General features: G+C 39.8%; 3 protein-coding genes across 4 annotated transcripts; all 3 read right to left on the bottom strand.

Moving 5' to 3' along the window:
- Positions 1-837: 837 nt before the first annotated feature.
- KRT222 (keratin 222) lies at positions 838-8,023 on the bottom strand. Of its 2 annotated transcripts, none has more exons than XM_069876774.1 (6): positions 7,856-8,023; positions 6,359-6,487; positions 5,310-5,530; positions 4,516-4,592; positions 4,226-4,331; positions 838-2,885 (listed from the first exon to the last, which is right to left on the bottom strand). In XM_069876774.1, the coding sequence occupies exons 1-6, from the start codon at positions 7,949-7,951 to the stop codon at positions 2,672-2,674; spliced, it is 843 nt and encodes a 280-aa protein (XP_069732875.1). In that variant the 5' UTR covers positions 7,952-8,023; the 3' UTR covers positions 838-2,671. The 2 variants fall into 2 exon arrangements, with proteins under 2 accessions (XP_069732875.1, XP_069732877.1); XM_069876776.1 differs by having other exon boundaries at positions 839-2,885; positions 7,774-7,996.
- Positions 8,024-11,518: 3,495 nt separating this feature from the next.
- On the bottom strand, positions 11,519-15,275 carry KRT12 (keratin 12). The gene is made up of 8 exons (XM_069877325.1): positions 14,629-15,275; positions 13,957-14,039; positions 13,584-13,740; positions 13,142-13,303; positions 12,918-13,043; positions 12,332-12,549; positions 11,988-12,070; positions 11,519-11,776 (listed from the first exon to the last, which is right to left on the bottom strand). Exons 1-8 carry the CDS (start codon positions 15,271-15,273, stop codon positions 11,679-11,681), a joined length of 1,572 nt encoding a protein of 523 aa, XP_069733426.1. The 5' UTR covers positions 15,274-15,275; the 3' UTR covers positions 11,519-11,678.
- A 1,815-nt stretch (positions 15,276-17,090) lies between these two features.
- Positions 17,091-22,350, bottom strand: KRT20 (keratin 20). The gene is made up of 8 exons (XM_069877196.1): positions 21,840-22,350; positions 21,011-21,093; positions 20,739-20,895; positions 19,470-19,631; positions 19,262-19,387; positions 18,890-19,110; positions 17,938-17,978; positions 17,091-17,320 (listed from the first exon to the last, which is right to left on the bottom strand). The coding sequence occupies exons 1-8, from the start codon at positions 22,260-22,262 to the stop codon at positions 17,223-17,225; spliced, it is 1,311 nt and encodes a 436-aa protein (XP_069733297.1). The 5' UTR covers positions 22,263-22,350; the 3' UTR covers positions 17,091-17,222.
- Positions 22,351-23,587: the final 1,237 nt, after the last annotated feature.

Genomic DNA, 23,587 nt, shown 5'->3' with positions numbered 1-23,587 from the left:
ACAAAACACCTATTGAACTGCAGCCTTGTGATTTTTTTAGAGCATCAGGTTTCATGATCATAAAGAAGCGCAACTGGGTTTGTGCCGGTTGTTTTAGTTCAGTCCGATGTTACACAATGGCAACTTCTATGGGGGGAGGAAACTTCTCGCCAGGATGTTCTTGTGCTGTCAGGGAGATGGATGCAGAAACCTTGAGCTCAGGCCGTTATGTGGATGAAATAACATACATGAATAAAGTCAAAGGGTTTTTTTTCTAGTTACTTGTTATCCCAGACAATGTTTTCTATAGTTACACAGTAATTTTTCTCTACTAAAATCATATGGAGGTTGTATTGCAAAGCGTAGTCGGGTTTGTGTTCTGTACTGTGCTGGATGAGGTTCCTGTCATTAGGGAAAAGAAAAGCTAGAGTTACACTGGACAAGATAATACCCGAAGAAGTGCCATAGGTCCGAGAATAAACTAGATGCTCCTGGGTTAAAAAAGAGGTTTGTGAATAAGATTTTTCCATTATGTTTGTGGTCAAGATGGCAATCACTTCCATGGATTTGTACAGTAACTTTTGTATGCCAACTCTTCCTGCATAAGGGAGTCTGCCTAAGCAGTTTTAAAAGTATATGTATTAAGCCAGATTTCTGTTACATATTTGCCTGCTATTTATCTTTACCTGTCAGCTTATCTTTTAGATTGTAAACTTTGGATGCCAGGTGCTGTTTTCTGTTCTTTCTTGTGTGACGCTTGGAACAAAGGACTTCAGATCTTGGCAGGATTACTGCATTTAGCAGAAGAAGACTAATTCGTGTAGCAGGAGCACCCTCACCTTCCATATTAGGATAAAGGTTCTTAGAGAATTTGTGTCTTGAATTGTAGAGGAGAGCTTAGAAAGAAAAAAAAAACCCACATCGTTGTAGCACTACTGATTTTCTTATCTACAACTTTTATTTCGTATTTCCCTGTTACTTTCTTCTGTTTAAGGTATGCACATTAAACCTCACAAAATATGCATGGGCAGCCGCCGTTTCATTACTTTTTAATTGTAGTACTACCACTTACTTTGGTAAATTCATATCCCTGTTTAAAGTGCTTTAAAGCAATTGAAACTTAGTTTAAATTCAAGTATTGTAAAACGTACAGAGTATAAGCATAAAATAAAGCTGCATAGTGAAAATACTAGAGCAGGCTAATACATTCAGGATGCCAAATACTCAAGTATTAACAACACCAGATCAGTATCAAGGTTAATGATAATTACCCAGCTTCACACAGTAGATACAGTACTGTGGGCGATATAAATGCATTGTTCTTACCATTAACAAAAGATAGAAGCATAACTTAACACTGAGAGAATTTGTAGGATCAGTTTTTGTATCACATGCCATAAGTAATAAGGCAAATACTGACACTTAAATTAATCTCTTACATGCTGCTGTAAATCCACAGTATGTGTTTCTTCTAGAACCTGAGCCCCTGCGTTCCCAATGATTTCAGTCAGAGTTCGTGACATCCACGCCTCTTAAAAATCCTCATAAACAATCATTCCGGTCTTATTTTGTTTGAATTTTTGTTTGAAATTGGTCTCATAATCTTATAAAGAAGTATCTCTGAGTTTGTATTTCTGTTTTTTCTGTGTACAGATACAAGATCATACTTTGCTTTGCCCAAAGCTACCTGGAGCAGTAGAGGGGGATACTTAATGGATATTATGGTAGAATTTTACTTGGAATATGTAGACCTTATTTTGTCCATTTAGCTTTAAACTGTGATAATTGTACTTTGCACAACTGGTTGTGTGTGCCAGATCAAGAGCAGAACTTTCCTATAACATTTTTCAGAAAAAGAATTTGTTGAAGTAGCAGGATTAAAATTGTTGTTTAACTCCTTACATTTGAACAATCAAGTAGTGTGATTCTACTTGCTATGGCTGGGACAGCTGTCATACAGGTATGTGTGGACGCATAAGGGAATGATTGATTTTCAGTGGAAATTACTGTTTCAGAATCAGTGAAATAATATGGCTGAAATATTATGGGTTTGTACCAACACTTTTAAAAATGTGTGTTCAGTTATGTAAGGGAAAGACATTTTTGCTCAGTTGTTGCCTAAAAAATTAATTTAAAAATACCGGCCACTTTTAAAAGAAAATAATTTGTTGATATTTTATGCATGATAAGAGCATCTTTGTATAACATCTTTGCTGCTAGAAAGTGTTATTTTAAAATATACTTCAAGAAGTATCACCATTCTGACATAAATTATTACAAGGATTCATCAGTCATTATGTGTATGCAATATCAAATAATTAAGAGAGTGGAATATGAATGTCTCATTTCCAGAAAGAGAAAGCAAATTCTCTTTTATAAAGGCAAATATGTCAAAAGTATAAAGTTATTGTTTACTTTTTGTAATATTTGGTGAAATTCTACAAAACAACAACAATAATGAGAAAATTAAAGGGATGTACCCAGAATATAAAACTAGTAGAAGTTAGGTTTCTTGGAATCTTAAATCCCTTGCTCTTCTTACTTTCTTTTAAAAGACTTGTATGTTTTTATTATTTCAATCAAAGTACTCATCAAGATTTCATAGCTGATGCAGGATAGGAGGCTGTGTAAATCCATCTGCAGTTTTTTCCAGAGCCTGTTGGAGCTGAACGTTGGGTTAATTTGGTGTAGGTTAAGGTTTGATAGAAGGAATACTGCAAGATCTCCTCATTACCAGCCTGACTTCAATGTCGGGAAGGGTTTTCTTTTTAGTGTGTAGGCATCCTTCATCCGTTGCTGCCAGGTGGAGGTCAAAGCGCAATGAAACTGATTTTTTCCTTAAGCGAGGGTTGTCCTTAAAGAAAGAACCTTCCCATTCTTTAATAACCTCATCCACTTTTTCTGTCCTGAAACAATAAAGCAAATGTGTTTATCATCCTTCAGGCAACATGAAAATTGTGTCTTCAGGACTGCTTTTAAAATGTAGAGAGCAATTGCATAATAAAGTGCCAAGTTATTTTAGATGGGTACTGAAACACTAGACTTTTCCTCTTTTTCATAGGGCCATTCTCCAGAAAAGCTAACTAAAGGGTGAGGTTTCATTATATTCTTGCTTTTATACTTGTAAGTCTATGTGTATACAAAACCACCATTCCAAACACAGCAGGCAGTTTGTTTCCAAGGAGAAAGTTTGGAATCTAAGCTCAAAAACTTTGCAAGAAACCTCCGTACTATAGTGGGCAGGACAGAATTCCTGTGTCTGAAAGCCTTCAAAACAGGGAGGAGAAAAATGTAGTTCAGATCCAAACCTCAGAGAGCAGCTCTACATTAAATTAAGAGAGAAAAAAAAGGGCAGAAGTAAGATAGGGGGAATTAAACCCCATCTGATTTAATAACCACTCGGTACCTAAATCCTGTTGATTTAATCCTGTAAGTATGTGTCAGGATCAGATGTGGGAGCAGAGTAAACTTTACCCAGCCAAGAGCGTTGTGCAAACCTGACATGCGGTGTGAGATGAACAAAGCTCACGTGTGAAAATAGGCTGCAGGGATGGACCGTGTACAACCATTGGATGGCATTGAGTTTTACGCAGAATTTCTGCATGTTTTCAACAGCTGAATAGAGTTCAGTGCTAGTGACACGGGACACTGCAGCTTCTTTTAAATGCAAAGCTAAGTGCTAGTCTACAAAAGAGCTTGAAGAGTAGCAGAAAAAAAAAAAAAAGAGGCAATCCAATACTATTAAAGTAATTTAAGGTGAATAATACACATGAACAGACATTCACATGCCCACTCAGGAGCCAAGCTCTCTGTTCCCTCTGTAGTAATTGGTGAAACGTAGGAGTTTCCAAATAGCAAGTTAGAGCAGCCAAGCCTCAATTTATGTGCATAAATATTCCCCAGAGGGACTTTGCAAACATGGTCTGGGCTTTTTTGCTTTCAGCCTTAACTAAATGAATTATTCATAGTTTCATTCTTGACAGAAACAGAAATTACAAATCAGAATCATCGTCGTGATACTGTTAGCTTAAGAAGTAAATGCTAATAAAAAGAACTTTAACATTTAATTTATTGTTAAGACATGCCATTCAGTATAACTTGAAGAACTATAATTGTTACTCTGAAGCTTCTTGGCTGCATGGCATGGTATAACAGATACTAAACAAAGGAAAACTCAAAGCTACTCAAGTATAATGCCTGCCATTCACTTTCAATTGTTACTTTGTTAAATTCATGTTTATCTTACTGTACAGTGCCATGAGCTTCAGCACTTTCCTTCGTAATATTTCCATCTAGGGTTGCTTGTTTTGTCATCAGTTCCACCTTCTCATTTTCTTGCTTCTTTACACTCTCTGTAAAAGAAAATGCAGATACACAAGGCATGCAGAAGAGTAAGGTCAGGACAGCGGACCTAGAGGTATTTTTCTTCCTCCTTTATAGAAAGAAGATCCTTTTCTAATACCCAGTAATTTGTCAGCAGTCAGGAGCCTCTGTTAGGGTTTTAATCCCTTAAGGGGAAAGTGTCTAAAAACTCACCTAATGGCAGGGTAAAGGCAATCTTGCTAGTGGTTGGCTTCTTGTCATCCTTCTGGTCAGGTAGAGAGCAACGGAACCTGCATAAATAAAATTGTTACAATCGTCTATTAATACTGAATTACTTTAATAAAAAACTTTTCTTATGAGCAGCTATGAAAAAATTAAAAATAGGAGAACCATGGGAAGATCTGTTTGATTGCAGTACCAATTTCTTAGGATTTCTCATTCTGAGTATGGAACTGAACTAAGTTGCTGAAAATACCTTTGCAATTTCATCATTATCTTTGGACAGTTCTTAGTCAGTTTTTTTGTGTACCAGGAGGACCTATTTGATTTTATTGATATCAATTTGTGTGCATTTTCACAGTTGGAAGCATTAAATCTGGGAACTTCCCAATGTGCTCCTGAGCACACTTTGAATGATATCATGCCGTAACTCTGTGCGCAGACATCTGCCATGTGATGGGCCCCGAACTCCTGTCTCAGACCGCCATGTGTGTGGCCTTGCTTCATCAATGCTTCAAGAAAACCAGAGCCCACATTAAGCAGCTGCTGGCATGTGAAGTCTGCACCAACATGCAGTGCCTCCCATGAGGATAGAGTCAGCGTGCTGTTATCTGTAATGTATCGAGGAACTCTGAGCTCCAGAGAGTGAGGAGTCAGTGGAGTTAAGAAGTAATGAAAACCACTTCTAAGGGTTTTTTACTGTAATTTACGATTCTGATGATTATTTCAATGAAGAAGTTCAGAAATGGAAGATAAATTTGAGTACTTTTCCTCTAAGCAACTAGTACCTGTTCTCTTCTTGCTCCAGCAAACTGCGATAGGTTGCTATCTCCTCCTCCAGCTTCATCCTGGTGTTCAGGAGGATTTCATGTTCTTGAAGCTGTTTCTCAATACCTCTTCTCACTTCCAGCAGCTCTTTCTCTAAGCATTCAATCTCAGCTTCCAGTGTTTGTAGTTGCATGTGGTACTGCTGCTCTGTGGCACGCAAGGAACGTTCCAAACCCTTTTCCTGTGAAATGTAACTCATAGTTTAAGATTTTGGAAGTATATGTGTAGAGATGTTACATGGAGTTTTCATTAACAATCTGTATATTTTCACATCAGTTCTTTTAAGAATATTATTTAGGAGCTGGAGCAAAGCTTTCAAGGTGATACTTTTGCTGAGAAATTTTCCAGAAAAATCAGTAATAATTTATGATAGGATAAAAGAAATGTACCCTCATGTTGTAGCAGTAATCCACTGCCGTTGATTTTACAGGTCTCTGATTTTGCCTGTATGGTTAAAGTCATATCCAGCTTAGTAGTGTATGAACACTGAGTGGTCTGTCTACTCTCAGAGCTGATTTTTACTAAATGCAGCAAATTACTGACTTGTTTTATCAAGAATGAACTGATAAATTTAGTCCACACGTTCAAAAAAAGTTATAAGCTTGATGTGAATTGGCTGGGCAGAATGGCCGGGGACTTTATGAGGGAGTGTCATGCACATAGATGTTTGGCCTGCATGAAAACATGAGAACAATTGTGTATTGAACGGCAGATCGTGACTCAAAATGTGTAATTCTCTTAAATGCGAGCAAACGTCCAGGTCATTGCCTGTTGGGGAGCACTCTATGTGAAGAGAGCTTGGACTGGATGATCTTAGAGGTCTTTTCCAACCTGAATGATTCCTTGATTCTAAGGGCTGCAGGTCCATGCAAAACTGCATTTCTGTGTGTTGTGTTTCTGTTGTACAATGCATGTGGCTGTTGCATAAACTTAGCTGGGGAAGAGTCTACATAAGGAAAAAAACTGATTTTTTTCCAGGAGATTTAAAGTTTCATTTTATGATGCTTACCACAGCATGAAGAGATTCGATTTCAATCTGCATGTGGTGCCACTGCCGTCTCGCTTCAGAGAGTTCTGCTCTGGCTGCCTTTAATGCTTCTGCATCTTCATCCATTCTTTTAATTGTAGCTTCTTCTAGCTACAGGGGATATAAACAAGAGAACAATATTAAAAATAGCCAAACAGTGAAAATAAAATACATCCATAAAAATCTCTATTTGGATTTTTTTAGAGTCATATGAATTTCTTAAAGCTGTCAGGGATGAGTTAATGTATTATGTACCATTTAGATTGAAAGCTCTTATGCTGCTGTGTTTGATGGGAAGTAGATGACCTCATCTTTATCCCTAACATATTCGTTGTAGAGAAATTCTCATACAAATCAACCAATTGTATTGAGATCTTATTCAGATCTAGAGTAAATGGGCTTACCTTTGTGGAAATTAGAGAAATTGCAGTCAGTTCAAGCTTCCAGGTTTGAATAAGGTTCTTTGGCTTTAATGTGTTTTTGATTTCTAAGAGCAGCCTTATAGAGATATAACATACTGACTTACAGTACTTGTATCACGCCATTGCTTTGGTGAAAAATCTTGATTTAGCTAATCCACAAATGAACACTCAATATTCTTTGCTTATCCTTTTTTTTTGCCTGGGTACTGAAGAACTGACGTGATGAGATTATATCAATGTACGTTGGCTGCTTTGTGACCAACACTAATATAAACTTGGCTTAACCGTTTAGCTCATAGCTGCTGTGTGTCATTGGATTCCCGTGTTGATCAGCCGATTGCAGCAGTTGTCTGGACCATGGTTAAAAAAAATCTCTGGGATTTCTGCAATGCCTAAGAAGCACAACAGGGTGATATAATACCTCATTTCTACCCCAAATTTCGTGATGTCTGATAGCCAAAAATTGTTTTGCCATTTTATTTCAAAATTCAGTTGGGTTTTAGAGCTGTTTTGTGTGTAAATCTATAATAGCAGCATTATGTGTTGTTTAATCAGTCTGTATGAAATAACAAATTCTATCTGCTGAAGAGTATGACATAGTTTTACGGTGAACAATACAAATAGTTCCTGAAAAGGTACAGTTTTCTTTAATATAGTTGCTAAAAATGGTAAAGCATTCTGTATATAAATGGATTGTTTATACTGCCTTTGATTTTCCAGGTTTTCTTTTCCTTTGGGATAACTAATGGTTCTAGAGGTTACCAGGTTACAGCACATCTCAGCATTTTTTAAATCACAACAATATCCCTGTTGCAGGTACAGCACAACATCCAGATGAATTACACAGCATTCGTTCAGTGAGAATTCCGTATCCTAAACAAAATCTATTTCTGTATCTTCTAGTTCACATCTTACTGCAGTAAAACCACGATCCCTTCCCCAATAATAGACTGCATTGAAAAGGAAATACTGTACCTCATAGAGGCTGAGGGAGGAACTGTATGGACAGGGGTTGTCTCCTTACTCTGGAAGGTGTTTGTCTGTACGCAGTCATTACCTGGATCCTTGCTGAGATGATGGTCTTTATCTGATTTCTGGTGATGAGCCTTTCATACTTGGCCCTGATCTCATTGAGGAGCCCGGACAGCTCCATTCTCCTCCCATCCTCCACCTTGGCTAACCCAGCCTTAGTGATAGGACGAGCTGGCTGCTGCAGAGCCCTTGCTGCCTGCAGTGAGGGGCGAGCCAGCAGAGAGCATAGGCAGGTTTTAAAGCTGCAGAGCTTTATTTTTGAAGAAGCACTGGAAGGTCAGAGGCTTCCAATCGTCTCTAAAAGCAAGTTTAATAAAGCAAAGGTCTGTTGCTTTTTCAGCAATTAAAATGATTCCTAAATTGTGTGCTGAAATGATTATATACAATGTCTTTAGGTTTTGTTATGCTGTAACTGGGTTTGTAGTTTTTTTTCAGTAATGAGCAATATCAGATGTTTAGTGAAAAAAAATCAGATTTCAGTAAAAAATAAAAATTCACTCAGTAGAGTGCATTTTTAGGCTCCAAATAAGAATACACATCAATAAAGTGAAAAAGAAGGCAGTGAACTTTTACAAGACACTCATTTTTTTAGAAGTCAAAGTATTATACCACTTAAATGTCTCCTTGTATGCATAAGGCTTCCTTGTTGTTGGCCCTGTCTGCTGGCACATGTCAAAGGATCCTGTGTTCTGATTTTATTTGTCTTAGCTGGCTGTTTTTCAGCTGACCTGGACTGCGATGAGAACGTTTTGTTGTCCAGTGTCTTTTCTATGAGTGTCTCGGTTATTCTGGTTTTATGTAGTTCTTAATCCAAAGTACAGACGGTGTGAGAACAGTCTCAGAGTAAAAAATATTCATAAAATATTGCACCTTAGGAAAGTGTGAGCATCAATAGGAAGAGCTAGTGTAGTTAAGCACAGAAGAACGTGAAATGTAATTTAAAACCTTCATTTTTTCTTTGCATTGTGATACCAGTTGTTTACAGTGTGCTTTCAGTTCCCTGGGACTCGAAACAGCTTCTGTTTAGGTCGGCAAAGCCCAAGCTATCTGGCATCCAGAAATGAATTGAGGTGTCTAAGTTTGCAGTGCAATGTGGAGGTCTGCAGGTATATGGGATTTTGTCCCACAAACCAAACTTTATGCATCAAAAAGCACCTAGGGATGAATCTTCATATGACCAGAGCTAAATGTTTGTCAGTTGATTACATTTTTTAAAGCTTTAAAAAAATAAACTAGCAGTAATGCTTTCATCTTTTTTTTAGGTGCAAAGGGAACATCTGGCTACGAGATTGCTGGCGGCTAAAGGTAGGTTGATGTGAACAATTGGATCTTTACTGTCATTTATGTACTTTGAATTGTAGTTGCTTTCAATGTTCATATCTTATTACAGATGCTGGATTTTAGTTGACTTTATAGTTGAGACACTGTGCGTCAATTGTTTTGGTTCTGGGATACCATGTAATCAGGCGGTGCTGAGCGCAGGCTGCTCTGGGTCACCGCTGTTGCTTTCTCACAAGGCAGCAGAGTGGTTTCTAGGTTTTACATACGTCACACCTGCAGTCTGGGCACTTCTCAGTCGTCTTTTAGATCATAATGTTCAATTCAGTATTAATGTGTCTGTAGGTAGCGTGATTATTCAGTGGAAATCTGCACTGAATGATGTAGGGAATCATGATTCTGTACCAATCACAGTTGCGGTCCCTGAGGTATGGACATTATTTCATATTCCAAACACGTTTATACTGAAAGTGTCTGTGTCTTTGGAAGAAGAAAATGAAAGAAAAATGGTTTTCTCTTAAAAATGGAGATGATATCAATAATAGGGAAGATATTGTGGCTTCAGGTTTTCCACATATGAGAAAAACATTATGTATAGGAAAAGATGATGAGTACAGTCCTGTCTAAGAAAGAGAAAAAAATTCCTTCAGTCTGTGTTCTTAAAATTTGATATAACAATACTCCTGGTAATCATACCAAGCTACATGAACAGCCTTGGTTTGTTTCTTGCTGATACCATTATTTTAATTTATATTGTATTTATTTTAATTTTAAAAAATGTAGTCTGCAGCTATAAAAGTCTTACTGAGAGACATTGCACATTGTGAGAGCCTTGTCATTTATTTATTAGCACTATTTTTAAAGGGCAAAGAAGTGGGACATTGGTGGTCTGTGCTTTTAGAAAAGACATTACTTCCTTAAACTGTGGAAGGTGGTTCATTTACTCCAGAGGTGTTCGAGTTCTTCCCTCTTTGTACTGGTGGGACAGAAGATTCTTCTATTTAATCCTTCTGGGTTATTTAAATAGTGCTTTGGGTCACAGTGCCTTTTCTTTAACTGATGGGATTGTAGGTGTTGTAATTCTACCATGCCTTTGTAGTGTTGGTTATTGTTTTAATTACCCTGGCTTTTATTGGTTCCACGAGGGCAGCAGTTCCAGAGAAGAGCAACGAAGCTACTGAAGGGGCTGGAGAACAGGCCTTATGAGGAGTGGCTGAGAGAACTGGGGGTGTTTAGCCTGGAGAAGAGGAGGCTGAGGGGAGGCCTCATTGCTCTCTCCAACTCCCTGAAAGGAGGTTGTGGAGAGGAGGGAGCTGGGCTCTTCTCCCAAGGGACAGGGGACAGGACGAGAGGGAATGGCCTCAAGCTCCACCAGGGGAGGTTCAGGCTGGACATTAGGAAGAAATATTTCATGGAAAAGGTCATGGGGCACTGGCAGAGGCTGCCCAGGGAGGGGGTTGAGTCCCCTTCCCTGGAGGGGTTTAAGGGACGGGTGGACGAGGCGCTGAGGGACATGGTTTAGTGTTTGGTAGGAATGGTTGGACTTGATGATCCGGTGGGTCTCTTCCAACCTGGTTATTCTATGATTCTATGAAATGCTGGTAGTGGGTTTTGCAAAAGGCAGTCTGGAGGCACAGTATGAACTCTGTGCTCCCGTTAGAGTTTCACTTTGGGTTCAGCACTTAAGGGATGTGATAAAATGCGCAGAACGTTTGCGTGTTAGAGATATGTAGTGCCGCATGGTCATAGGAGCCTCCTTGTCTCACGGGAGCATCACCATTTCGCCTAGAGAGCAAAGGCTGAGGTGTGAGGTGTGAGGGGGTTGTGTCTGGTCCGTGGTTTCGGCTTGATGCGGTTCTTTTCCGTCGCTCCCCGGAGCTGCGTCCCCGCCAGGTGGCGCCGGGAGCCCTGGAGCGGCTGCTCCCCGCTCCTGTTCCGCAGGAACCCCTCTTACATCGGTAGCTTCGGATTAGGAGCCATCAAACACTCCTTTCGTTCCACATTTAACGTCTTTTTGAACGTGTTGTGTCGTTGGATTAATTTAGTGTGTGTGTGTAGTAATTAATAGGGTTATTCTGCCGTGCACATGATATGTGGAAAAGCAAAATACCCCACAAAATGGCAAATATTAATCAGGAGCAACAGTCCTAAAGGAAGAATAAAGACAGACTAATATCTTACAGCTTGCTGAGTCCTTTTTATTAGTGAAGAAAACTGGAAAATGAAGTTAGAATAGCAAAATCATTTCATCTATTAATTGCTAAAAATTATTAAAAAGCATTTCTAATAAAATGTATAATGTCTGCAGTGTATTTCTAGTTACTGAACAAAGAATTGGGGGTAAATTTAAAGAATGCCGTGACACATGCAAGTAATGCCAATAGATTGAAGCAGAAAATATATTGCATGACTACTAAGAATGAAAACATAGGCTTTGTTTTATGTAAAAGAATCTTAATAAAAAGCCAATCTATTTTTATCACTTCATACAAAAGATCAAAATTGTTTATCGATCTTGACTTTGAAAGAAACATTGAGTTAACAGATCCTTTGCAGTCGCAGGCTGAGCCTTATACCTTCTCTTCAACTTCCTTAACATGGGATGCAACAACTTTTCCATCTACAACTTCTTCAACAATTGTCTTGATCTTTCTAGTCTTGGTAGGATCTAAACATTGTAAAGAAATGGAAAATAATATTTGTCAAAGTGTTAAAAATGATAGAGCAGCAGGCGTGTATGAACAGTTAAATCCTTTTCCCTTCAAACTGTCTTTGTGTTATGATGAACTCTATGGTGGAGCTAAGCGGAATAGCATCTATGACGTTATTTATAAGAATCACATTAGAAACAAAATGTTATTCCATTGAGTTCTACCTACCCTGAGATGAATCCAGTGATTGTGTTTGTGATTTGGACCCTGTCAAGGATGAGCTTTCAAATGTCACCGCCTGCCCTGCGCCCCTAGAAGTGAACCAGAGAGAAGTGATGTTGCAGAGAGTTTGTCAGGAGCAAGAGAAATGGCATTGTTTTAAATCCTGCACAAAATGGTTTCCTCTCCTGAGGCAGAGCATATCCGTATTATTTCAGAATCCTTGTCTGTGCCTTGCTGCCTTTGAGTGAATGTACCACTTGTTTTTACCTCTTTTTTTTTTTTTTTTCTGGGAAGGATATTGCTACGGAGAATAAAACCAAGGAGATAGTTTACATAAAACAGTTACTTACACAAACTCGCCATCCAGCAAGCGGCGGTAGGTTTCAATTTCCATTTCCAGACGAGTCTTGATGTCCAGAAGTTGTTGATACTCTGCGTTCTGGCGCTCCATGTCAGCCCTGACCTGGAACAGCTGAGATTCCAGGTTTCCAATCTGGAGTTGTATTTGTGAAAGCTGAGCACAGTAACCTGCTTCCGTTTCTGCCAAAGTGTCTTCAAGGGATTTTTTCTGTGGAAGGAGGATATTAAATAATGTGTGATTGAAGGAAAAGCGTTCTTTATACAGACAAAACCCACCAAAAGAGTTTGATGGGAGTGAACACAGCCTCAATGCTTAGAGATTCTTTTTCTTGAAATACCTCTTTCAAAACTGGCCATTGCTGCTTCACTGACTGTGAACATCAGTGTTTGTCTGCTTTGTTACATGACACTTGCAATCCAATTATATATATTACTGCTATTTAGGAACTAAAAGAATGCAGGATTTAATAGGAAATAAAACCAGATCTTAAATCCTGTAGAATAGCGTAAGATCTAATAACACTTTTGAAATTGGAAAGTTTACTCTGGCTGGTTAGCAGTGTCCTTAGAGCATACCATGGCAAGCTGAGATTGCAGTTCAATTTCCAGGCTCTGGAGAGTCCTTTTTAAATCTGTGATCTCACTCTTCCCTGACTGAAGCTGCTCGGTGTTGGTGGAGATTTCCCTTTTCAGCTCCCCACTCTGAAAAGACAAGGAAGAACAGGGTGCAATGTTACTGCAGCAAATATTTATCTGAATTTTACATGCATTTTGCTGAATTTGGTATCTCTCATTATTACTTTTTCGTTGAACCATGCTTCAGCCTCTTTACGATTTTGCTCAGCAATGAGTTCGTACTGTCCCCTCATGTCATTCAAAAGCTTGGTCAGGTCAGTGCCTGGAGCAGCATCCATTTCAACGCTGACTTGGCCGACGGACGTGCTCTGGATACCCTGGAGCTCCTGGAGAGATTAAAAAGAAAGAAAAGTTTGTGTTAATATAAGTCAAAATAATTCTACCAAAAACATACATAGAGAAATACATGGGATATAACTTCTGTTTCAACAAGAATGTGCAGCTTGTGTGGGGATTTCTTCCATTCTTTCATTTAATAAACTCAAAAAGGAACAGCAACCAAAACAAATAATGAAACCAAGGAACTTGCACTGGCATAAATATGGGATTAATTTGACATTTCACAATTCCATCTGCCTTATTATGAATTCACAAGGGAAAAAATACCTCTTCATGATTCTTCTTGAGATAAGCCAGCTCTTCATTCAGGCTTTCAATCTGCATCTCCAAATCAGCTCTTGTCAAGGTCAGCTCATCCAGAACTCTGCGCAGACCGTTAATGTCAGCTTCCACGCTCTGGCGAAGGGCCACTTCATTCTCATATCTGTAAAGTCATTAAATAAGATTTTTTTACATCATTAATGAGGTCAAATGCGAACTATAGCTGTGTACTTATAGAGCTTTTACTATAAAATCCTAATACACATTATTATTATAATATCGTTTAATAACTATGTCGAAGGAAAGACATTCTTAAATATGAAAGATTTTTTGCCTTAAAACATTACTAAGAGTTTGTGTAATATTAAGCTGTACTTACTTCAGTCTGAAATCATCAGCAGCCAGTCTGGCATTATCGACTTGCAAAATGATTCTTGCGTTGTCGATAGTTGCATTAATGATCTAGAATACAAACAATGTTCAGAGAATGATTTTATAGCCAAATGGTTTTCCAGCACCATGCTACTGTTTGCATAACTGCAATCCTCAATACAATAATATTAAATGTGATTTGTTAGACTCTTGTATGATTTACTGTGAAAATACAGACGACGGCTTTTCAGCTTCTGCAAATCGATGTGCTTCCCTTCCTGGCAGAATCCAAATTTGCACAATATGACTGGGAAGTTTCTGATCTTTGAAGAGCTTGCCAGTGGGCTGTCTGGGTCAGGAGTTGAATTTGTGATATAAGAAATATGAAACTTTTTAAAATTTAAACTTTTTAGTCTACAAGAGTGTGTAGAGCCAGATTCCATCACTGCCCTCTCCTTTATTTAGACCAAGTCACAGGGTTGTGCGATGCAGCTACAGAACTGCCATTAATATCCAAGAACTTAAACCACAATACCAGTGCAATGTGACAGAGGTTATTGCAAGTGTTAGCACTGGAGAATAAATTGGCTCTTGCTCTTGGAGAAATTTGTTATTTTTATCCAAAATATTATTAGGTAAATTTCAAATTAAATATATGTTAAGTACGTTGCTTTGCTACCTTGTTTCGAAGATCTTCAATTACAGGATAATGTTTACTGTAGTCATTCCCAGGTGCAGGGATAGCAGCTCCAGGGCCATTTTTCTCATACCACTCACGGATTTTGCGTTCCAGCTCAGTGTTGGCATCCTCCAGAGACCGTACTTTGTCCAGATAAGCGGCCAGACGGTCATTGAGGTTCTGCATGGTTTCTTTTTTTGAGCCGGAAAGAAGGCCACCATCTCCAGCAGCAGTAGTGCCAAAACCACTTCCAAACCCAGATCCTGAGCCACTTCCAAAGCCACCTCCAAAACCAGCACCTGAACTGCTGCCAAAACCACCTCCTAAACCTCCACCAAAGGCACTGCCCAGGCCACTGCCATAGCCACCACCTAAACCACTGCCAAAGCCTCCTCCAAAGCCACTGCTTAAGCTGCTCCCAAAGCCTCCGCCCGCGCTACTCCCAAACCCCGTGCTGAAGCCAGAGCCTGAACCAAGCATAGAAGCAGCACCAAATCCACCACCAGATCCACCACCAAACCCAAGTCCACTGCTGCCAAAGCCTCCTCCACCACCAGAACTAGACACTCTCAGAGATCCTCCACCAAGGCTGCTCCGAGAAGAGAACTGCCGGGATCCACCGCTGGTGCGCGTGGAAAGAGCCATGGTGCTCAAGGTGCCCTGATCTGTTTTGTGAAGCAAACAGCCGAGAACCAGGCCGAGCAGAGAGCAGTTTAACCTTTATATGGGGAACGCGGTGGGTGGTTCGGCAGTAGTCCCCACCTCCTGGGAAGATCTTCTATTCTCTCTCTCTCACTCTTGTTTGAAGGGAAGTCAGTTTAGTGTGTCCTGACCGGACTAAATGATATGTGCCAATTTAAATTGCCAATGGGAGTGGAAATCTGATGCCCTCCAGGTATTTGCTGTATGAAGGGAAGTGGGTGGAGGAGAGCTGAGATGTCCGGATAATGTTTTGCCATGTGCAGTGGAGCACATAAATTCTTTTTGCATTTAAATCTTCCTAAATAATTTTTTTGTCATTACATATTCATTGCTTTCTTGGTTTGGGGCTATTATTATAGAAATATGCTTAAGTCAGTGGAATGATCGCTTTCATATCCTCTTTCCCAGTGAGCGTGTCAAAAATGTGTTTCTTGTCATAATACTTTTCTGGCATGAACCTCTGCCAGTTCAGTGCTCCCTGTATGTTTAATAAGAAGAGAGAAAAGTGATCGGCCAAAGTGTATGAAGACACACATGGACAATCAGTTATCTCCAGGCTGATGATTAGTATGAAAACTTAAAAATACTTGGTTATACTGAATGTAATTTATAGTTGTGTTTGCTATCCTAAACTTTTTATCATTGAAGTATCTGTGTAATATGCATAGCCTATTCCAATTGCCTACACTTTTGAGCTGAAAACTAACCATTTTTTCTTATAAATAGCTTGATATTATCTCAAAATAGGGACAGTGATTTTTGTATTTTGTGCTTCTCATAATATAAATCTGAAAATCAAATATAACTCTTTTTAGGCATGGAAACCCTTCAAAACCAATATACTTTTCTTTGAAGTTATTTTGGTAAACAGAAAATTGTTTTTTCTTCATCCTGGCTTATTTATATCATTGGATTTGTCAACTGAAATGTATTAATCTTACATCCAGGAGCAGAGGTGCTTTTTTGGGCAGAAGTTTATTTTGTGAGCAGTAGATCAAAGGTTTTTAAGTGAAGCGTTGGTGCAGAACTGAATTGATCGCCTGGTATCAGTGACTCATGATTGTGAAAGCAAAGGATTATCTTCTTTGGCAGCTCTTTGTGTGCAGTAAATAACACATGGATGGGGGAGATTTCAAAAGGAAGAGTTCTTGTCTTTGTGTTGTCAAGAGGAAAATGCAGGCTCCTTGGTCTTGAGGAAGTGGGTGCAGCATAGGGAGCTTGCACGGAATGGGAAGGGCTACGTGCAGTTATTGATAGGGAAAGGCTTACTAGAAATGGTCTTTTTATTTCTGAACGTATTGATAAAATACCTTTGCTTCCTATAGTCCCTAGTGAGATAAACATTCACAGAGAGTGAAAAATAATGAAGAGGCTTCTTCAGTTTTACATTTTAATTTATTATGAAATGAAAATTGACATATATTTGGAAATAATTTTTTACTGAAGTAAAGCTGGTCGGTCAAGTGCAGAAAGGTGCAGTGAGTCAACATAAATTCATGGTGTAAGTCATTTCACTTTCCAGTTTTTACTCAGCAAGTTTTTAAATGTAATTTTAAGGGTCTGATGTAAGTAGGATGATACTTGGGGGGTTTATCTGTCTCGGAAACAATTATACATTTATAACAGGCTGATTTGTTTGCGTTTTCTTTTATGAGACGTTTAGCCACTCTGGAGGCAAGCCCAAAATCTTGTGGTTTGTAACTTACTGATTTTTATTAAAGCTCCCACACACAAAAGTAAGAAGAAGATTGTTTGAGATTTGATAGTTTGGCATCTTTCAACCGTTCTGGGGTTTAGAGAGGATTAGATTGAATTCTTTATAACATTTAAGCTTTTAATTTTGGTGTCAGTTCCGAGAAGCTCTGGGGCCGTCTCCTCTCTGCTGGTGCCGTTTACACCTTCTCTTCAACCTCTTTGACTTGAGAGGAGACAACCTTGCCATCCACCACCTCTTCAACAATTGTCTTGATCTTCATAACTTTGGTTGATTCTGGTAATGAAATTGAACAGTGAATTCATTAAATGTGATTTATAGTGACAGGCTAAGGTTACAGCCGTGCTGGCAGCAACTCCACAGGGGAGAACATGGCTAAAGGCATCTTTTCAATGCACTGTGACTGTGCAGTAAACTTTTGGGATATACAGGACATGATTTCTCTTCCTTTGAATGTCCTGCATGGGACCCAGAATATAATAAGTGGACATTGTATCTCTCCTGATATTTTTGCTTCTGCTTAGCACAAACTTGTAGATGTAAAACCTTGGAATATTCTTACACTTCACTGGATATTGTAGCTATGAAACTAGATCCTTTATCTGGGGCAGTCAGTGGGGAGAAGCAGATGCTTCTGGAGTCCTCCAGAGGGGAATCCAATGCTTCTCTGTCGTTCTCTTGGCAGTTTGAGGAGTCTGTGGCTTTACTTTGGGCACCTGAATTACATATGTAAAGCCAGGCTTTGTATAATCCCCGTGGGTTATCTATTCATACAATTGATTGCTTTCCTGATGATAGATTTCTCTGAAACTTTGTCATTTCATACCAGGCTACTTAGTTCTGTAACATTTCAACAGTCAGCCATCAAAGATAAGGAGGTTGGTGTGACGTACCTTTTTCAAGCTCTGTTGTAGTTGTTTCCACTTCAAAATGTCTGTTCAAATTATAAATTAAAAAATGTAAATATATGGTACTCGATATATTGAACGTAAGTCCCTGTATGTCTCCTTTATGTTTAATCAAGACAGCTAAAGATCTTTCATCAATACATTTAACTGTGTGTTCAAATGAGTTTTCTCTGTTAAAAGTAAAACTTGGTAAGCATAAGCTATAGGTGAAATTACTGTGCAGCCTCCTTTCTGCAGTGTTGGAACTTCAGCTCATGCAGAAAGGCCAAACTGGTTCCTAAGCCAGAACAGCTGAGCAGTCAGAATCCACTCTCTGCTTGCTCTGCTTTTCCATAGGTTTCTGCTCTTCTCACTACAGACTATCTCAACGTTTAGTGTCAGCTTACTTGCACCTCTTCACATTTTTGAGTAGCTTGGCTACCCATGACACAGGTTGTGCAGAACATAACCTAGTGCAGGCTGCAAAGCTGGCCATGGACTTGAGAGCAGTCAGCATGCTCTCGCTGAGTACCTGTTCTAGGGTGACAGGGTACTGCAATGCCCAAACAAGGCTGAAATAGGCCAGGCCAGGTGAGGCCAGGCCTGCAGAAGCTTCAGTTTTTGCAGTTATGGACAAGTCAGCCACAAACTGAATTACTGATGCTTACAGAGTGTGAACAGCTACCAGCTACTGAGCGCACAGGAACTGACAGTATAAACCTATGCAGAGGATGGGGCAAATGCAGGTGACTTCTGCAGCAGCCTCTGAAACCAAGCACGGACTGCAACCTTCTCTGAGTCTACAGGTGAGAACGGGGCAAGAGACTTCCCCTGCCCCCACACCAGTGGGAGGTGGCTGATTTCACACTTTGCCTGCTGTGAAAATAGACTGTGTTTGCAATGTTGTTTGGTGTCACACGAGAGTCAACTGACAAGCAAAGGGCATGTATTTCCTCACCCGCTGTCCTCTCCTTCCAAGAGACGGCGGTATGTGGCGATCTCCATTTCCAAGCGAGTCTTGATATCCAACAATATAGTGTACTTGCTGTTTTGACTTTCCATGTCAGCTCGGAGTTGCGCCAGTTGAGCCTCTAAGTTGGCAACCAATTCCTGTATTTGGGCTAGCTGATAACTGTAACGAGCTTCTGTTTCAGCCAGAGTGGCTTCTAGAGACTTTGTCTACAGCCAATGGAAAGAGCAGAGATGAGTTACTCAAGAGGATAGTTTTTTTGTGTTAATATTTTGATTGAAAAGCATCTCAGTTTCTACATTTATCCATGTAACTATTTACTAAACACAGTCCTTATTTCAAGTCCTTTTTATTACTTACCGTGTTAAAATGGGTCTGTAACTCCATCTCCAGGCCCTGAAAGAAGTGTCTCCGCTCGGTGACCTCCTTCTTCTGGACTTGCAGCTCTTCTGTGTGGATCGCTACTTCCTGATTCAGTTGCTCTGTCTGAAATGCCAACATGAAAGGGCTGTAAACTGCAGTGGGGCATGACCGGGGTTCTTGCTGATGTTTAAATAATTGACCTTACCTGCTTTTCAAATTGTTCTTTGGCCTCTTGATGATACTTTTCTGCAATTTCTTCGTATTGCCGTCTCATGTTTTCCATAACAGCTGCAAGATCGATACTTGGAGCAGCATCCACCTCTACGTTAACAGAGCCACTCACCTCTTTGCGGAGTCTGCCAATCTCCTACAGCAATGAGGACAGTGTTAGCATTGGTTACAGGGAACTTTCAGTCCTGAATATTGGAGGCAAATTCAAAATCTACAGACATAAAAGTGATTCTGAAACAGCGCTTCAGGGCAAAATAACTTAACCACCTTGTAAATACTATTTACTGCACTCCATGTTAGAACATTTTGTAGCAATAAATGCTGTATTACAGATAAATATGTTATAAAAAGATTATTTCCTCAGCACCAGATGTGTGGAATGAGTGTAGAAGTCACAGTTCCCATTCATATACATTTGTGTAGTGGCACCTCCTAAACCACAAATTATTCTTAAGGAAGACCTTCACTCCGTAGTTTCTGGAGCTGTTCAGCCTTTGATGCCTCATAGCTTGGGTGCCAGTCAGTGTCACACAGTTACATGCCTCCAGAGATCATCCAAATGCTTCATGGCTACACAGCCTTTTGAAGTGCTTGGCTAGGCTGGCCATTTTTCCAGGTCAGATTTGTCTAGCACAGTTATTAAAGAGCATATTTTCTGCAGTGTGACAAGTAATTAATACATTTAAAGGTGACAATGTGCCCCTAAGTGAGGAAAGCCTGGGCATATGCTGTAACTGAGATTTTGTTAGCATTTAACAGTAATTTTGAATTTAGGATTTCAGTTTGTGTCTTTACTTCGAAAGAGGAAATGAGCAATGGTTGTTTAACATTCTCACCTTTGTAGGTGTTTGAGATTAGAAATGTAATGCTAAGGGTGAGATTTCGTTTGAGTTTGAACTCCCAAGAGATACCCAGTACACGTTTCTGACTTGCAGGTGTCTCTGCATGAGCCAGAGCTCCTCTTGTGACCGGCAGAGACCAGAGAGGGTCCCAGCTGACCAGCCAGTGGGTGTTTGCTCTGCAGTGAGATGAACCGCTCTTTAGGCTATGTCTGTTTGATCAGCTGTCACCCAGTTGATTATAATAGAACCATGGGCACATACAGGTATGTGCTAACCTGGAGCTGAATCCCACCGGAGGAGTATTATTCTTTCAGACTAACCATGAATATTTCATTATTCCTAGCTGAGTTTACGTATGACACTAAAGAAAAAATCTCTCCATGACAGTGTTCTGCTCTCACCTCCTCGTGGGTCTTCTTCAGAGAAGCTAGTTCTTCATTCACACTTTCAATCTGTGACTCCAAATCAGCTTTGGTCAAAGTCAAATCATCACGAACTCGGATCAGTCCGACAATGTCATTCTCAGCGCTTTTCTTGAGCAGGTGCTCATTCTCGTACCTGTAAAGCAAGACTGGTGTTGTCATCATGAACATGCAGCCATTTGATGTTCATGTTAGAATGGGTAACCGCTACAGATGGAGATGTAACTGTTCACTTTTTATTAAGAACTTACTTCAGTCTAAAATCATCAGCAGCCAGTTTGGCGTTGTCAATCTGCAGAACAAGCCTTGCATTTTCCAGCTGTGCAGCAGCAATCTAAAAAGGAACAGTTGCAAAGTGATGGACCTTTGCACATAAATGGCCACTCAGTCCATTTCTGCAAATTAATACTACATGTGGGCTTTGTCTCGTGTAACTTCAGCTGCCTGTTGGTTTAAGCTAAGCTCCCTTTGAAGTGCATAGAAGGAATTAGGGTTTTCCAAAAGTCAAACGATCTTGTCATAAAATAGGTGTATGAAATAGTTGGGGTAAGCTGCTTTCAGGGAGGGATCTGCTTTTAAAGGATGGGAAGTAAAACTGGTGAAAAGTAAGGTGAAAGATTTAAGGAAAATTAATTGGAAATATAATTTTACAAATCTGTTTGCTGGGGAAATATTTTTTGTTCGTAGTAGTAATTTACTGTTTCACACAGTGACCTGTTATTATTTCTGAGCATTCGGCAGTCTTTTCTAAAACATTTGAAACACTTTGATATCCACAGATGCTAAACTCTATTTAAATATGCAAATTCCGTCAGTATTCTCACTAAACAAGACTACCTTAGGCAAATATCATAGCAGTTAATTTTGATTCAAATGTTTATCATGTACGGGGTTACTCACATCTGCAGACATAAATCCAGTATTACCAATTAGGTAGAATTTGTCACTAATTTGTATCTGGTCAAACTAAAGCATTTAGTTTATTGCAATTTGGAAAAGTATGTTTTCTCCAATTGATTACACTCTATCTGCCTGATAAAAGCAATTCATATATTTATAAGTGGCTTCATGCTATCTTACCTTGGTTTGGAGATCTGCAATTGTTTTAAAGTATGAGCTGTAGTCATGCCTGACTTCTATGGTGTTCTTCTCATACCACTCCTTGATCTGCTTTTCAATCAAGGAGTTTGCCTTTTCCAGAGAACGCACCCTTTCCAGGTACACAGCCAAACGGTCGTTTAAGTTTTGCATAGTTGATTTTTCATTTCCAGCAAGCAGAACATCATTACCAGTAATACTAAGCTGGAAGTTCCCACTGAAGCCTTGTCCATGGCTGGTGCTGGTGGATATGCGGGTGCCACTGCCGCCAGCTCCCCCATAGACGCTGGGTGCCTGAATCTTTTGGATGACCATTTTCCTGGACGGTACGCCACTGACGCTGGGAGCTGTGGGCTGGATGCGAATGCCTGTACTCCACTGGCTGCTTCGGGCAGAGAATGCCATTTCTCTTGCCTTCTAGAATGAAGTGGCTGAATCTATGCAGATGGAGGGCAGCTGAAGTGAAGAGCAAGGTGTGCTCTGTAAACCTTTATACTGTGTTTCAGAGAGGAAGGACAATGGTGATAAACCCCACCTCTGTTGACACACACTGTAGCTGCTGTCAGCACAAACAGCATGCAGCACATTGCCCCCACACTCCATGTAATGTAAAAGGGTTCTCAACTGTTCATCTGTGTTTGAGGAAAACTCCCTGGGTAGTTTGGCTTGCTTTGTTATTCTTTTGAATAAAAGATAAACCACAAATAAACCATTGAATCATTTATGACAGTACACCTGCAGCCATGCTCTTTATATTCCTTTTGAACAAACAGGGAGATTCATACCCCCATGAGCAGTATGTGAAATTAAAAGGGGAGCTGACTACACATGACAGGAGACCTTAAAGTATTTGTATTTGCAATCGAATGTTTCTTTCTGTTGAGCGGGCAAAAGTTTGGGCCTCAGGACAGTCTAGGACAGTGTATAAATTATTAGAAAGGAGGCACTTATAACTACCATGTTAATTTATTTTATGGTAAGTGCAAACCATATTCATAGTGTAACTGCAAAGTAAATATTGTAGTTAGCTTGTGTTAAATATGCATTCATTTAATACTAGCAAACTGTTACATGTTGGACTCTAGCTTCCAATGCAGTTGAAATTAAGCAGAAAGAGCACTGCTTGGCTCCTAGATAAAGTAATGGGAACAAGAATATTGAAAATCTTTATTGCCCCCTTTATTTCACATATGAGATGCTGAGGTCCTTAGAGTGACAGGAGGTGTTGTAATCGAGCTTCCAGTGGTGACTGGTGTGCAGCCCTCCTGTATGGCTGGAGTTCCAGGAAAACCAGTGACCCTCCTGCCTCACTGGTATTCCAAAGAGGCTGCCAGCTGAGCTCTGCTGCCAAGCCTCCTGTCACAAACCTGGGTCTTGTGTTCATTAGCAGGAAAACAGGTGCGTTTGTTCAGTGCCTGTGGAAACCCAACAATTCTTCTTATCATACTGAAGTTTCTAAACAGATGATGGTGTGTGCTTTGATACCGAAAATGCAGGGGTGCAGTGCAAAGCAAGGGAAGACAGTAATGGCTGAGGGGGTTGTTAGTGCAGCAGGGAAGCAGGCAGCAGGGGTGCTAGGGATGATATGTAGGTGTAGTTCCTTGGGGCACTGCACTGGCAGCGCTTTATTATTAATGTACAGGTAGAACAATTAACAGATACTGCTTGTAGCAGTGGAAACAGCTGCTGTAGATACTGATCTTCAGCCTTGGGGCAAGGGAATTGGTGAG

Source organism: Phaenicophaeus curvirostris, chromosome 26 (genome assembly GCF_032191515.1).
Source record: "Phaenicophaeus curvirostris isolate KB17595 chromosome 26, BPBGC_Pcur_1.0, whole genome shotgun sequence".
NCBI lineage: Eukaryota > Metazoa > Chordata > Aves > Cuculiformes > Cuculidae > Phaenicophaeus > Phaenicophaeus curvirostris.
This window is presented reverse-complemented; position numbering and strand designations above follow the sequence as displayed.